Here is a 16935-nt window from a genome sequence, read left to right as displayed (position 1 = left end):
TATCCAGAGGACGGTTGGACTGGGAGTGGGTTGATGATTTTAGAAATCTGGATTCAATTTGGCTCCCCTCCTGTCGTAGCTGTGTTCATGCCAGGTCTTCTGATGAGGGTGGTATTGACGATTGATGGCGACATAATTAAACTGCCTGTACAAAGTTACCTCATGGTGGTGTTAGAAAGACATCTCCATCCATCAGCATCCTGAATGAGGGCGCCACTTTTTTGTGGGGATCATTTAATACCTGTTGAGACATCTCACTTAAAAACTGATAATTTCAACCTTATGGTGCAAACAAGAAGCTAAAGTATGATGCTGAACATAGTAAAAATTAAACATTAGCATATTAGCATCATCATTATGAGCATGCGGAGATGGCCACATTCTTTACTCAACTAGAGGCACAGATACTAAAAACAGACTGATTTTAACGTCTGTACTCAAGTAAAGATAATAAAGTCCAGGCTCTGAAATGGCACTACAGTAATTAAGTATTTGTACTTGGATATTTTCCACCTCTCAGCTCCCCTGTGGCTTAAAGTTTAACAGACACTGCGATGTCCAATCACATTCATGCAACACACATTTTCAGTTATTGTATCATCACCACAGCAACATTTTTAAACCTCTGTGCAGTATTTTGCATCTGATGAGCCTTCAAACTCTTCAATTTATTACTCAAACTAAACTTCATGATGGTATTTCATGTCTCACCCACACAGCCTGTTGTTGGTCATAATGATCCCCCCATGCTCTTCCCAGCTAGCGTGGTTGTAGCCAGGCTAACAGTTTCCTTCTGCTACTCATCTGTGTGATAAGCTACAGGCTAAAGACACCCAGAGATTTAAATGGACTGTGTGTATTAATTCCTTAATTCATGTTTGGTTCAATTTGGGGGTTTCTTTGCACTGAGAATTGTTGTTCCTCTTTCCAACAATAGCCCCTTTTAGATAGAAAAGGTGGCACATTTGCAGCAAGGTAAAAACTGCAGAGTGCCGCCTTGTCTCTCTAAAAGGGAGGTGTAATATTACTTCTTTTCCAAAAAGGCACCACTGATGTAGGCGTAAACATGTGATGTGACGTGAGGCACGAAGTTGGGCTTGAACAGTGAAACAGGTCGAATTTGTCTTCAAAATAAGAGCTTTACATTGCACCCCATTGGAGTTTAGAACTGGGTTCTTGGCGGGGGGCTTTTAATTTGAAAGTAGCGACCATTAGTAGCTTGCCACTACAACAACAAGCGGAGAGCGGAGAGTTGTAGCTCTTAATTCGCTGCGCTACTATCATGATTAAGAACGCCGAAGTGCTCAACATAGTTTATACGTAGACTTACTAACAACCGATCAAGAGAAACCTTACACAGGCCAACAGAATGAACATGTCTCCGGTCATTCTGCTGGTGTTTGTAGCTCAGTTTGCTGCACCACTACAATGAATGAGACCACAAGAACCGCTTTTAAACCAAAAATTTCACCACGGCACAGTTGCACGCAGAAACTGAATGTGATCCTTATTAGTGGCTGGCTAGGCGAAAAGGCTGAGGCTAATGTTAATGTTGAATCTACATTAATGAAGCTGTCCATTTAAAATATATAAGTCCCAGCTCAAAACCCACAGAGTGCAAAGGAAGTAGAAGTATTTTAAACAGGTTTTGTTTTACTGAGAGGAAATATAAACAAGTCTGGTTGCAGTGCCTAAATGCATTTATTTGGTCTAATTAATAAAGTATTTAACATGTGTACACACTGAGAGCCACAACATTAGAACCAGTGACAGGTGAAATAAATAACATTCATCATTGTGTTCCAACGTCATGTTCAGTTGTGAAACCATGAGTCCTAGCATTCATGTGGATGTTTCTTTGACAAACACCAGTCACCCAAACACAGCTGCAGACCGAGTACACCCCCTCATGGCAGCAGCACTCCTTGATGGCAGTGCGCCCCAGCAGGACAACACGCCTGCAACACTGCAAAAACTGCTCAGGAACGACCTGAGGAACGTGGGAAAGAGCTCAAGGTGTCAACCTGGCCTCCAGATTCCCCAGATCACAAGCCAACTGAGCTTCCATTGGATGCAGTCTGAGCCAAGAGCGATCCACGGGGGCCCCAACGTGGATGGGAGTTGGTTCTGATGCATCCCGCAGATGCTCAACTGGATTGGGATCTGGTGAATGAGGAGGCCAGTTTGACACCTTGGGTTCTTTGCCATGAGGGGTGTAGTTGGTCTGAATGGTGTTTAGGTGGGTGGTGTTTGTCAAAGAGGCTCCACAGAAATGACAGAACTCAAAGTTTCCCAGCAGAACATTTGATTGTAACAAGATGATCAATGTTCATTTCGCTTGTCACACGTTTTAATATTGTGGCTGAACAGTGGAGATATACATGTTGAATAAAATATAAATTATATCATTTATATTATATATAAATGAGATCAAATAAATGCAGGCGTTCGAAACAGACACACTGTTTATATTTCCTCTCAGTAAACAAAACCCATTTAACATGCTGAACTGAAACAAGGCCAGTTGCCAACAATATAGCACTTAAACTCATTTAAAATACTACTTTTACTTCCTTCTTTTATTCGCCATTGAAGTAACATTGCTTGTTTGCAAATTAGTTTGCCTTTTTAATTAGTTTTTTAAAAGACAAACAGAAAAAGAGGGAGAGAGACTAGTGTCCCAACAGTGACACTGTGGTGGCTTCTGCCAACGCAAACTGTCAGTATTCAACAACTTGTGAATGAGACTCGACTATCTCTAGAATCATTTACTGATCCTAGAGTATTAATGAACAGCTACTGACAAATCTCACACTTTCTGCCTTTAATTTTTGCACCTCCATTGCACTGACCTTGTTGGACCAGGTGTCTCCTCTCCAGGTCTGATCACCATACAGGTCAGAGCTGTTCCACCTGAAGCTGAAGACAAGTCCCACTGTTCACCTGGAGAGAGGAGGAAGTACTTTAGTATAACATGATGACTACATGCATATGTGTGTTTGTGTGTATGTATATATATTCTGATTAACAAAAAAAAGCAGATGTAATCAGAGTACAGACACGTCCGGCAAAAAGGGGATTTCTTACAGGATCATAATTTTATAATAAAGAATGATACAGCAGTCTCACATCACTCTGCACTGTAATACCTACTATAATCTGATTTAATAAATGTGTTTTTTAAAGATAAACCAAAAGTAAACCCTATGTATTAAGTCCTGAGAACATTTATGCTTCATGCACAAGTAATAGCCTATAGTTTCAAAGTCTATCTTTTGAAACACAGGGAGTCAGTGCAGTGATTTAAAAAAACACATTACACCAGAACTGAGACAAACACCCTGAATCCATTCGGTGCAGATTACAATGAGGCTGCATATTGTGTGTATAAACTAGTTCAGCTGCTCAAAATGACCTTCTAGATGCTGACATAATAACATACTGAGACATTATTAAACACAACACATAGAGCCTGTTAGCTAACTGTGCTGTACTCTGATATCTGGCTGTAACTTGCTAGTATTAACAAGTTGACATTACACAGCATGATGATGGCGTCATGCTAACACTCTCCAACAGACACACACGTTAGCCAACATGCAAACCTGTTAATAAAGGCAGCTGAGCCGCTGCTAACGTGTTTCCAAACCGTGCAGTACATCTCCAACAACTTTAAAGTCAGCTAGCTAGCATAACATAACATAACCACTCACTTTAAGTGACCAGCAAACGTTAGCTAACCAGATTTCATGCCGCTCTAAAGAATACATACATTTCAAAAAAGTTTCATGCCGATTTTACCGCAACTACCAACATGTTTTGAGAGAGTAACCGACATCTATTTAACTGTGCATTATTCATGTAATAAACACGGCAGAGAAAAAACGGCCAATACCTCAATAGAGTTTGGTGCACCGAACAAAACATAACGTCCATCTTGGATTTAATTGGATGTAATTGGAGGATTATATTCCAGCCGAATTTACCTCAACACTGAGATCCATGAGTAATAACTGATATGTTCACCTCCCACACAGACATGAATACACCTGTACTGAGCAGGTAACTGGACACATAAAGCAGATTGTACAGAAAAGTTTACTCACCGTTATCGTGTCCTCAGAGAAGAGCCACTCCGACCAGAGTGAAGATCTGTCAGGGACTTTTAAAGACATCTAAGGTTTTGGAGGGAAATGCACTAACTTCGCGCGGGAAACAAGCAAGACCGCCTCTTTAGGCGCACACCACCTGGATTCGTCAGAAAATCTGTGGGTGGGACTTATTTTGCAGAGAGTGGTTGACTTATCAATTGCTGTTTAGCTCAGTTAGTAATGCAGGCGTCCATAAGCAGAGGCTTTGCTTCACCTGGGGTTTAAATCCTTATTTGGCATCTTTTAGTCCATCTGTTTCCTGTAATCTCCTAATCTGTGTTCTCTAAAAAGGCTCAAATAAAAATAAAAGAACCAACTCAGATAAACAATTGCCAATAGAATGAAAAGAGGGCACTGTTTTAATTGATATTTAATTTCCTTGGTCTTTATTTGTTATCATTCCAATAGTAATGGAATGTAATCAAGTTACATTACTTTAATATTGTAATCAGGTGAATTCAGGTAATTTGGACACCTCAGATCAAGTGTTTTTGATTTCTGTTCTGTACTTTTACCATAAAATTAATTAAATTAAATGTGAATGATGACTTCATGGGGATGATGTCACAGAAAGGGGCGGGCACTTGTACATATTATGTATATAGGAATCTATTTATTACCTTTTTTATTATACTGTTTATTTTGTACCATTATTATTTTTTATTGTTAAATTGAACAGTCCTTAGGCTGCTGTGACACACAGATATATAAGAAGTTCTAATTCTGATTCTGATTCTGAGTTGGTCATGACCACCAATCACATGAGGTCAGTGACATAATATTCTGATCAGCCATTAATAAAAAAATATTTCTGAGATTTTTTCACATTATGTTTGTGTTGGGACCGGCCCGTGGTTCTGACATGAGGGCGGCCTAAATTGCACTAACAAAGGAAAGTGCATCGACCCTAATGTCCAGTAGTTGGCGCCTGCTTGACACAGTCCTCCCAGGTTTGACACCTCCCATCTCCCATCGTCTGAGAGCGCACCTGAATGGAGCGTCAGTTCCGCAATGACCGGATGAACGGAGCAAACCAAAGTAAGGTTTTACATTTTCTCCCCAAAATGGACAAATTGTGTCCCGAGAGAGATTAATATTTTCCCGTGACAGCTGATGAAAAAATAGAATAATTCTGGGAAAACGGGACGGGTAGCAACTGTAATTGTGAAAGACGCGTCTCTAAAACGGTGGATACATTTATTTTGGGCGTCAGAAACCCAGCAAAATGTCTCGTATCACTGTCAGAATTTTAGCCATTTAGCCGACAACATTAGGAAAGTCAAGAAGAGCCGCATGATTAAATTTATCCCCCTTCAAGCTTAACCGGAAGTTGGCTGTGCACTCAACCGGAAGTTAGTCGGCTCGTTAGGTGATCCAGGTATTTTCATATCCAGGTAGTCGAACTTTTTTTGGTTTCAGAACACCCCTGCGCAGTTTTCATAGGAATTAACGAATGCCAACAAAGTGACCCAATGTGTAAATGCACGAGTTTTCACATTCCTATTACACAAAAGCCCGATCTTAACGATTTTTTGACCAGTGGAAAAGTGGTATCAGGCCGCCATCTTTAAAAGCCGTGCATCAACGGCTCGATGCTTTTACTTTGAAGGGACGCCCTTCTTTTCCGGTTTCTTCCTGGTTGTTTCGCTATGACTTGACGCTAGAGGAAGGAGGTATCCATGATGACAACTTTAAAATACCAACAGTAGCGAGGCGGGGTGTGATTACCTGCGGGCGGTTATTCGGGAGAAATGTTTCTCAGCCGTTATCGCGTCGAGTGTCGTCTGCGTTTGAAGATAGCGTAGCGGGCTAACGTTAGCTCGCCAGCTAGCATGAACTCGGGCTGCTTTTGTTTACATCCAGTGCTGATGATGGGCCTGGATCATAGGTGTGTTAGCTAACCCAGCTACCAGACTTGTTTGAGGGGAAAGTGACATCCTTACAGCCTGCACGGTCAGGACCGGGGTCGCCCAGCCAAACTACTGCCACCGCAGGGGTAAGATGACGGCGGAGCTAACTTTAAAATACAGATGAAACACTTGTTGTGAGTTGGAGCTGCAGCACACCATGTTGTTATTGACAGGCTGCTTACATTACCTCTGACATCAGTCATGATGGAGGAGTGAGCGGGCCTACCTGTTCACATTCCTCATCAGATAGCTCACTTAGACACATGTCCAGGTGTGTTTGCTTGTCCCTGTTTTCCTCACAGAATTTTAACCAGCTAGTAAAATAAATAAATAAATAATGTTGACATTGACAATCTGCCAACCGAACCTAATCCAATATTTGTTTTAGTTTCATTTTTCCATCATGATTCAGCTGCACACTGCTGTAACATGTGCAATACATTACAATAAGTAGTTTAGATTTAAGAATAATCTCCTTCCTTTTATGTTTTGTAAAGTATTATGTATTGTAAATACTAAAGCTAACTGTGAAATGAATGTCCAACAGGTTTATTGTGTATATTTTATTTTTCTCGTTGTGTCATTAAAATAACTAGTAGAGCTGCAGCTATTAATCCATAATCGATTCTGTAACTGTGATGATTTGCTGCTTTTCTTTGTCGTTTATGATTTCTGATGAAGAGTCAGTTGGTTGGACACGAAAAGCATTTAAAGACGTTACTTTGGGTTCTTAGAAATTTTTTTGGACATGTTTTTGACTAAATTATTAATCAAGTGATCGTAATCGTAAGCAGCACATTCTTTGGTAATGAATATAGTTGTTGGTTGCAGCCGCACTAACTAATCTTCCGTTTGGGTGGCAGGAATCCAACTAACAACTGTTAAATATTGATCGATCTTGTGCCCTTTTTCAGATTCATCAACTAATATATATCATGTTTAATGTCTAAAAATACCCTTCACAACTTCCCAGAGGTAACGTCTTCAAATGTTTTCAATGTAGTTTTTAGGATGAAATCTTAATTTACTGATTTATTTTTCTGCCCAAACAAACTAAATAATCAAACTGTCTTTGTTTACATCACTGAATGAGCTGAATAAAAAAACTGACCTTAAAGGAAAACACAACTTCATCCTGTTTTACTTTGTTAATAGTTGGCGGACCCTGCCACCTTTCTACCTTCAAACAGTGTTTGATCTTTTTTTTCCTCTGAGAGCAGCTTCTGCGATTTTTGTACTCTTATTTTCGTACTATTTCGAAATATTTCTATAAATATAATATAATATACAATAGAAAAACAACAAAGCTTTGTTGTTTTAAAGGTAAGATGAGAGTTTTTTTGTTGTTGTCGTAGTTGACTATTAACTGAATTTCCTCAGACTTGACTGAACAAGAGAGATGTTTGAAGCTCTGGTTTGAAAAATCATAGACCACATGCTTCATCGAGCAGAATAATATTATTATTATTATTATCAGCTTAGACACTGAGTTTGTCATTTACTTGCATTTCTCCTGAAATGGTCCTGCACTGTTTTTGTGTATTGACAAAATACGATCTTAAAAAACAACTGGTCACATTGTGTGTTATATATATTTTATCTGTACAGCCAGGTTGTTGTTTTAATCTTTTAGTCTGACTTGTGCATTTACATGTTTTATCCTATTTTAGTTTTGTTGTTTTCATCCTCTGCTCTGTGTCTTCAGTCTGGTCAGGTTTTTTATTTTTTCAGTTAAATCTTTTGAATCTAAAGAACTGTTAGATTTAGAAACTTTATTTAGGATCAGGGTTAGAGAGAGGTCCTGGAACTCAGTGTTGTTTGAAATAATGATGGTGGTTTGTGTAATGAGAGAAGGGCACGAGCTTCTCTAACTTTGAAGCCACCGCTGCCTTTTTGCCCGCATGTAAAACACATTTACATAAACAGGATAGAAGCTGCTGACTGCTGATGACTGCAAAAAAAACAGGTATAAGATGACTCATCTCATTAATGTTAATGTGTGTTTTCTGCAGTGATGGAAGTGTCCTCTCAGGATCCGTCTCTCATGGCGATGGACCTATCGAAGAGCTACTCAGTCAATCCGCTGACCCGCAGCCACACTGAAGCCATGGACCTGGCCAAGAAGCCCGAGTGGTACCACCGACGCCCGCCGAGCTGCAGCACAGAGCTCAGCTCCCCGTTCAGATCCAGAGCCTCGTCCTCCTACAGCTCCCTGTCCACGCTGCTGCACCCTGAGCCGGGGGCTCCTGTCCACTGCAGAGACATGGAGCAGCGCCCCGAGTCCTTGGGGAACTACATGAATTCAACAATAGCTCCTGGGCTGGATCTGTACCGCGATGGAGTCCACGGCAACCTGTGGCATCCCGGTTTCTACGGGCCAGACCAGAGCAGCGGTCCAGTTCCTGAGAGCAGCTGCGGGGAGGAGAGCGACAGCGGCTCGGATGTTATTTTCCTGGTTTCCTCGGCGAAGGAGCCGCTCTTATGCGCTCCTTTCATTCAAGACAGTGTGAGGCACATCGTGGAGCCCCTGTCCCCGGCTGTGTCCTCGCTGGATGAAGGGAGAGGTTGCTATCACCTACCTCAGCCTCTGAGCTCGCCCAGTCCGGACAGCTCGTACTCGGAGGAGTCCTCGGACAGCTCAGTGGACATTCCTGTTCATCACACCAGGCCTGTTGTCCTCCTGTCAGACCTAAGTGCTGTTTATGGCAACCCCGCTGAATCCCCGGTAGACCTTTCAAGTGATGACAGCGACGTTATCGAAGTTTCAGTCACTAACCAGAAGAAGAAGAGGAACTCTTTTACTTCTAAAAAGAGTTCGGGGAGAGAAGCAACTCCACAGAGCATGGAGAAAAAAGCTCCACGCAAACAAGTCCGACGCAGCAGCAGAATCAGGAAGTCTGCCTCTGAAACGCCGCCGCTTACCTGCAGCGGGTCCCGGCACAGTCTGAGGCGACAAGCCAAAAACGACGCCGTAGGAATATACAACGAAAGCTGCGACTCTGAGGATATGATTGAGTACGCGGTGAGGATATCCAGCTCAGACGCAGACGAGCCGGTCTCGCAGCCAGATGTGTCGCAGAGAGCGAGCAGCCACTCAGAGGAGTCCGGCGTGGACGTTCAGACAGACAGGAAGTCGCCACAGAGGGAGGCGCGCAAGCCGCAGCCTCGCCGCAAAGTGTCCCACACGAAAACCACCAGTCATAAACGAAAGAAGCCCCTCAACATTTGTAAAAAAGCAAAAAAGTTGAGAAGGACTGAACAGAAACAGAACAGCAGAACCAAACCAGAACCGATAAACAAGTCGGCAAACAAAAAAGCTGTTGTGAGACGGAAGAGAAAAAGGCGATCGCAGGCCGGACCTTCTGTTCAGTTTCCTCCCAGAGAGCCAGAAATCATGTTCAAATATGCAAAACTCAAAGAGGAGAAAAAGGAGAAGAAGTCTGGCAGTTTTTGCCCGTTTGTCCACATGGAGAAGAGGAGGTGCACCGTGGTCAACTATCAGGAGGAGGAGGCCACGGTGAGGAGCAACAGAGGAGGACAGCAGCGGGCGGCCTGCAGGTCTCTGTCCGGGTTCGTTCCCAACACTTCCTGTTTCCAGCTGGGTCGTTTCAGCCCAGAGAGCCGGTGTCCGGACACGCTGCTGTGCTGCCTCTGTGGTCAGACGGCGAACGCCATGGGCCTCGGGGACCTTCACGGACCGTACCACCCCACCAGCAGCCCGTCTGTGGACTGTCAGAACCAGCAGCAGAACGGCAGCACCGAGCAGAACGAGGAAGAACATTTACTCGTTAAAAGCCATTCAGTGAACTCCTCAGATGATGGTTGTGGTGGTTACGACCGCTCTGCTGTTAATGGTTTGCTCGAGGGCAAACGCCACTCTCTCCCAAAGGTGCCTCTTCGCCTGCACGAGTGCTGGATCCACGAGGACTGCGGGATCTGGTCCGCCGGAGTGTTTCTGGTCAGAGGGAAGCTGTACGGGCTGGAGGAGGCGGCCCGGCTCGCTCAAGAAACAGTGAGTGACACAGAAGAAGGTCTTGTCTTTAAACAACATAAGGATTGAAAGATTTTCTCTGTGCTTTAAAATCATCAATTTGAATGTTGACCACTAATTTTCAGTTAACAATCAGCTGACACTGTTATTAAGCTTGAAAGTTGCTCTTTACACATCTCAAACAACAAAGAGTGTATTTTATACCAAAGAGACTTTAAACTGTGAAACATGATGTCGTGGTTTAACTGTCTTTATGAGAGCGTGACTCACGTGAAGCCTCAAGTTAATCGCTTGTACTGGAAGAGCAACAAGAGATCTTTTCCCAGCCAGTGTCGACGCAAGAGAGGATGTTTAGCATCTAACAGCTACGTCCATGTTCGTATGATCGCGTTATTAATGTTGTGAAACGTGAAATATATATCGAAGTTCTTGTCACATGTGGGAAGAGTTTCGTCTCGTGTGATCCGTCACTGTGAAATCAAAACAAACTGAACATGAACTTGATAATTTCTTACATGATTCAACATCACATATAGAGATAAAAGATGATGATGAACTGATGTGTGTTTGTGTCTTCAGGTGTGTTCAGCGTGCCAACAAACAGGTGCAATAATGGGATGTTTCCAGAAGGGCTGTCCCCGAAATTATCACTACAGATGTGCCATTCAGTCAGGTACGCTTGTCAGACATGTCAGTGAAAATAAAGGCTTGTGTTCGACCCTGTTATTATCAAGAGGAGCAAGCTGTCATTATTTGCAGCGTTTGTAAAATATTTTTGTCTTCATGAATGTCTGCTGTCTGCGAGAGTGATGTTCGAGGTGACAGATCCGTGAAGGTGACAGTTTGACTCATTTGTGCTTTTCTTGCGTGTGGGAGGTCTTGTCAGTGTCACTCAGCGCGAAGTGATGAATCTTTTAAATGACGCATTTTTTGTGCCTGTGTGTGTTTTTTGTTTTTTTCAGGCTGCGTCTTAAACGAAGAGAACTTCTCGATCAGATGTCCGGAGCACAAGGTAAACAGAGCGGAAGTGTGACGAGCTGCGCGGCCTCTGGGGGTCACTAGTGTAACCTTTAGGCTCTGATCACGCAGTGTTAGTGTGATGTCGTAGTGCTGTGTGTGAAAGATACAAGTCACATGATCAAAACCTGAAAAGAAATCTGATGAATACAAGTTCTAGCAAAGGAGAAGTGTGTCATGTGACCAAAAGTATGTGGACACCTGTTCTTCATTGTGGTTGTAGGCTGTTTTTCTCAGCCAAAGCTTGTAAATCCTCACACTTTACTGACCTACTTAAAGGAGTCATCACCCGGAAATCGCAATTTCTCTCGTTAAATCATGCATATTGGTGTTGGACCTCTGTTGAAACTTGCCTGAAAAGCTGGAGTTTGAAAGTGGCTTATTTTTTTCGCTTTGGCCCCATTTCTGAACAGGAATAGCGCACAGTAGTGCGCATTCCTAAAGCACGAGATTTTGACTCTGCTCCTGTGGTGACGTTACCACAGGAGGCTACTTGCATATTAAGCATCGGCTCACAGCCGTCCTCAGCCAGACTTTCTGAGTGAGCACGCCGAATCTGCTTATTTCTCTGTCATTTTCACGCCATACATCGTCACCGCCAGCATTAAAACTCAGGTTTTACATGTAAAACACGAGTGTGAAAAGTAAGAAGGAAAAAAAAAAATTTACGATTCAGAGACATCCTGCTGTAAACGTGTCTCTTCCACCGTCTCTGTCTCTTCACTCTCCTGTTCAGGTTCCGACTCCGGCTCGTACATAAATGCCTGAACTCCGTAAGGTTCGTCATTTAGTGTGTGCGCCATGACAGGGGGCTGTTTATGTTGTGGAGTCTGTGTGTGCATGCAGGCACGCCCCCCATTCCAGCTCTGTCCTTCCTGCGGCCAATCAACGCGCACCTCATTACATATTAATACAAGGCACATCCGGACCGGTCAAAACCTCGCTCATAATCTCGCGTGAGAAAGTCGCGGTATGAAAAAGGGTCAGAACAAGCTCTATGTTTGATTTTTTTTTTTTCTTTTTTTTTTCTAATAAGTTTTAAGAATTGATCCAAAGCGATCCAAGAGGGACTGGATATGTAAAAAACCAGGTGATGACTCCTTTAAGAAAAATACATTGACTACATGTTTGGTTGAAATAGAAAAATTTAAAAATAATTACAAGTTCAGTTTTGTTTGATGTCACTTTTTTTCTGTGTTATCTGATAATCATTAAAAAAACATTTTCTGCTTTAGAAAAATATATTTCTTCTTTATTTCCAGCTGATGTTTTCTTGTATCCAACAGAACAAACTGTTGACGAGTGCAACCAGAAAACACAAGAGATGACCTGAAAGACATCTGGGGAAACTGGAGGTAAATAATATTTCTCATTTCAAGTTTTTAATAAACAATAAATCATTTAAAGGGTGACTCCTCCAGATTTGACACAGAAAAAAAAGTAGTATTAAGTCGTTTGTGGCTCCTGAGATGCTGCATGTAATCTGATAAACTGCCTCCAGTGATGTTTACTTAGTGGCCAAGGTGCATTGTGGGTAATGTAGGTGCCAGGAAGAAGAATGTGTGGAATAAAAAAGTTGATTTCTCTGTTTCTGCTGGATCGATTTTGATCATTTGGTTTTAAACTCTCCACAATAGAGTCCTGCATTGTTAGAGTGCAACAGACCAGTGGACTGCTGTTCGGCACCTGGTGCCTAAATTACCCACAATGCAACTTGGCCAAGGCTTTATACTACTTTTTTCACATGTGCAGTAAAACTCCTCAAGATCTGAAAACACACTTTTATGTGTAAAATTGATGGCGTTACCCTTGAAGTCATTTCTAACTGAATAACAATAAACATTTGATGGTTGGAGCTTCTCAAATGTCAGGTTTTGTTGCCTCTCGCGGCTTTACGTGACAGGAAAATATATTTTTAGGCGTTTGGTGACAGAACAAGACATTTGAAGATGTCAGCGTGTCCTCGAGGAGACGGTTACAAGCTTTTGCACTTTTGTCTGACATTTTACAGAACCGATGAACGATTAATTGAAGGACCTTAATCAACATAAAAAGGTTATTGTTCATTGAAACTTGTTCATTACTTATTTTAAATTGAAAAAAAAGCTATAAATGTATAAGAAGATAATACATTTTTTTTTTTATTTTTAATGCTATTTTTTTGTTTTTTTCCCAGAGTGATCCACAGATCTCCTCAGGGTGCGACGTGATCTGCCTGATTTCACCGCTGCAGTTTTATAACACTAATTAAGGAGTGTGTGTGTGTGTGTGTGTGTGTGCGTGTGCATAGGGTTGTGTGTATGTGTTTGCTCGAGCAGAAGGAAAACCTTCTGATAAGAGTCACCACAGACGGATCAACCAGGGGCCACTTCAAGATTTTTATAAGACGTGTCTTGTTCTGTTTTTCTGAGATATGTGTTTGTTTTTGTGTGTTTGTGTGTTTGTGTGTGTGTGTGTGTGTACGAAAGTGTGTGTGACTATTTATTCCTCCTCTCGATTATCCACACTTGGACTCGCCACGTCACAAATACACAGTTCATTATTTGGGCATAATTATTATTATTATTATATTAGAGTTTAAAGGAGCTTTATTGATTTGTTGTATAGAATATCTTTATATGAGGCCACTTTCTTTTCTTTCTACAGTTTTTGTACTACTTTTCTATTCCTGTCGGCGCTTCTGTCGTCACATAACCAACTTAATTTATTCTCATCAAGCTGCATGCACGGTTGATGTTCGCTACGAGGCACTTTATAGTATGATTTTTATCTATTCTGTTCAGTTGTTATTTATTTCTATATGTAGACTTTATTCTTCTTTTCACTAAAAATATTTAAGTTTTAACATAAAGCTGCACTAAGCAAGATATATATATATATAAAAAATGTTGACTTCTTGTCTAAATCTCAAAATTAGGCTGCGATAGAGAATAAAATCCACAAACTGCACATTCACCTTATTCACGTTCTGTCTGCTGTCAGGTGTGGAAACTAAAGATCGACCGAACAGAACGAAACGTTTCAGTCCAGAAAAAGATGAAAACGTCAGCTTTTATTGTTTCTTGGCGCATCTGTTTTGTTAGTTATCAATGAAAGCACACAGATTAATAGGATGAAACACTATTCTGTGATGATTTATAAAACGCCAAACACACAAAAATACTAATTCCAGCTTCTTAAAAATGAGTATTTGCTGCCGTTTTCTCTAAAAAGAAACTTCCATCTTCAGTCAGATAGTGGCCGGGGGCTTTTATTTTCCTGGACTGCAGAAGGTACCGGGCCTTTATTTGAACAAAGCTTCTCTTTGCTGTCGTGCAGAGTTTTGTTTTGATCCTCTTCCTGTTGAAGTCGCTGCATTAAGCTGTTACTACAAACTCGACCATTCCTGTATTTGTTTTTCTGTGTTTCAGTAAACGTAGTCTCACCTCGCTGAGTTCGCACTGGAGAAAACTTTACCTATTCCGGTCTTAGGTGGCGCTACAGCGGCGCTCCTGCCCCTTTATTTGGATTTCAAAATTACATTATCTCGACTTAGGGCGATAAATCCGAAACCCACATATATTTTCGTGATTTTGGTGAATCAACCCTTTAATATTTGAACTCCACGTAGCGCTGAAGTCGCCTAGTGCAGCTTTAACCACCCGTCTTTGTGTGAGCGCTTGTATTTTAGTTCTCATGAGTCGTTACCAGGGATGAGCGAGTACACCGTCACCTGTGTCTGTCCAACCGACTAAACGATCTGTACTGGAAGTGGGAGGGGCTTAAACTGGAAGTGGGAGGAGCTAAACAGACGTTAAATGAAGCCTAAGTTGATCAGAAGTCGCTGTATTTATTATTTAGTGGAAACGGCCTCAGAATTCAATATTTTTTCCCTATAAAGGAAGAGAACTACCTACAAGTTTCACGTCAGCTGCCCTCCGAGGATTTTCCTTCATCACAACACGGATGTTGACATGTTGTACTCTAAAAAAAAGTATATTTGTATATTATTCTGTACTCGCTCAACCCTCGTCATTGCTGTGCTGACATGACAGATGAAGTTAAAGAGTTAATTGTGAAAAAAAAACAGAGGATTTAAGTAAAATTTCAGAGATGGATTTCATGCCTGCACTTTTTATTGTTTAAGAAAGTAAAAAAGATAATTAATGTTTTTTAATAAAAGTCAATAAAACTGATCTCATCTCTTTTTTTCTCTTGAACTGGAAACATTGATTGAGAATTTGACTTTCAGCCGTGAACCTTCCTCAGTGTTTGTTTGTGCAAAGCGCTCATATAAATGTTGTTTGTGCAGAAGTTTGGACCCGCGATCGTTACGGCTCCTACACAGGAACAAAATGTTCTCGCTGCGAGGAAACGAAGTGTGTCTGGATGTTGGCAAGTCACCAAATACCTGAAGGGGTGATAACAGTATTTGTTTTCAGAGCAGTTTCACTTATTTCAGTGTCATCTCGACACAAGCTGAATTACTTTTCCTCACAGAAACCTTTCAGAACTGTAGTTTAATCCAAATAATTCTATTTTTCTTGTTGCTTCTGATACATGATGGTTGATTTTGTTGTTAGAGGAGCAGGATTATGAAATAATGTCACATTTTAGAAACACCAATATGTTGTAAAGCATTAAAAAGAGTCGTTCTAATGAAACTTTAATGATACGGACATTTACAATAACTGATAAGAAAGAAGAAAATTATAATATTGTGGAAAAAATACACGTGATAAATCCACTGCAGTTCTGTATTCTTCTCCCTTTGTTTTTTGCAAAATAATAAATAAATAGTTACACAATGGATCAAATGTGAATGTAATGGTAAATCATATGATAAAATAAATAGTAAATTAAATAATTATTTTTGTAAAATTTTTGACTCATTTACTGACTTTTTTTAATATTTATGCACCATTTTTTAAATTGTATTAATTTATTTTATTTGGGCATTTTTCAGTCCTCCATACTCTTCCACACTATATGTTCATATTTGTAAGTGTAAGTGTAATTTTTTTTGCCAAAAGTTAGACAAAATAACTATTGATTATTGTGAACAATAATTGTGTTGTAAGTAAATAATGCTCAAAATACTGAAATTGATTAATTTATAAAATCTCCTTATTTGCTTCTGTATTTATTTCTCTTTATCATATATATATATTTATTTTATTTTTCCATTTTAATAATGTCTAATTCTTGTTAAATGTATTTATTTCTGCATTCTTTCCCTTTGCATTCTAGAAATAATTGAAAAAATACAAAAAAGTGAAAAATTAATAAATTAGTGAAAAAATGCTAAACAAATACACTAAAATCAATTTTTGCCACATTTTATAAATTAGTCCCGTTATTTATTTTTACTATTATTTTTGGTGCATTCATATTTACTTAATAACTGAGCCATTTTTTTAATTTTAATTTGATTCATTTTGGCACTTTCAGTCCTCCATACTCTTCACACTATACATTCATATTTGTGTACTGAGTGTAATGTATTTGCCAAAAAATGAATATTATAGAATTAATCTATTTTTATTTCTGTTTATATTGTGATGTTGTTGTTGACCGTGACAATCACATCTGTAAAAATCTGATATTCTGACAGCTTCAGATGAAACTAACATTTAAATGAATCTTTTGGTTTCCGCTCTTCTTTTTTCTGGAGGTTGAACAGCAGAGATGTGATTTAAAGGTGGAGCAGCAGAACATGTGGGCCGCGTGCTGCTGCAGGAACATTTACTATCTGAGTATTTCCAGTCACAGACTTTCACACCGAGCTCCATCTTTGAGTCACATCATCACTTTTATAGAAAAGGTGTTCTGACACATACGTCACAGCGACGTTCACATCCTCCATCTCTGGAAACATCTTCCCCTT

General features: G+C 40.5%; 1 protein-coding gene across 3 annotated transcripts; it reads left to right on the top strand.

Moving 5' to 3' along the window:
- Positions 1 to 5101: 5101 nt before the first annotated feature.
- LOC115576296 (transcription factor 20) lies at positions 5102 to 13617 on the top strand. 3 transcript variants are annotated; one of them, XR_003982819.1, is made up of 7 exons: positions 5102 to 5189; positions 8074 to 10073; positions 10632 to 10725; positions 11015 to 11064; positions 12356 to 12424; positions 13081 to 13124; positions 13246 to 13617. XR_003982819.1 is itself a non-coding variant. In XM_030408818.1 (6 exons), the coding sequence occupies exons 1-5, from the start codon at positions 5144 to 5146 to the stop codon at positions 12395 to 12397; spliced, it is 2232 nt and encodes a 743-aa protein (XP_030264678.1). In that variant the 5' UTR covers positions 5102 to 5143; the 3' UTR covers positions 12398 to 12424; positions 13246 to 13617. The 3 variants fall into 3 exon arrangements, 2 of the variants coding, with proteins under 2 accessions (XP_030264678.1, XP_030264679.1); XM_030408818.1 differs by lacking the exon at positions 13081 to 13124; XM_030408819.1 differs by lacking the exons at positions 5102 to 5189; positions 13081 to 13124 and adding an exon at positions 5755 to 6147.
- Positions 13618 to 16935: the final 3318 nt, after the last annotated feature.

The sequence above is a fragment of the Sparus aurata genome, chromosome 23 (assembly GCF_900880675.1).
Source record: "Sparus aurata chromosome 23, fSpaAur1.1, whole genome shotgun sequence".
NCBI classification, from domain to species: Eukaryota; Metazoa; Chordata; class Actinopteri; order Spariformes; family Sparidae; genus Sparus; species Sparus aurata.
The sequence above is the reverse complement of the archived record's forward strand: the minus strand, read 5'-3'. Positions and strand labels throughout refer to the sequence as shown.

Excerpts from the sequence above, each read along its gene's own strand:
- LOC115576296 (XM_030408818.1), top strand. The coding sequence starts at position 5,144 with ATGGAGCGTCAGTTCCGCAATGACCGGATGAACGGAGCAAACCAAA. Across the intron at positions 5,190-8,073 it reads GATGAACGGAGCAAACCAAA|TGATGGAAGTGTCCTCTCAG; the intron begins GTAAGGTTTTAC and ends TGTTTTCTGCAG. Across the intron at positions 11,065-12,355 it reads TCAGATGTCCGGAGCACAAG|AACAAACTGTTGACGAGTGC; the intron begins GTAAACAGAGCG and ends TGTATCCAACAG.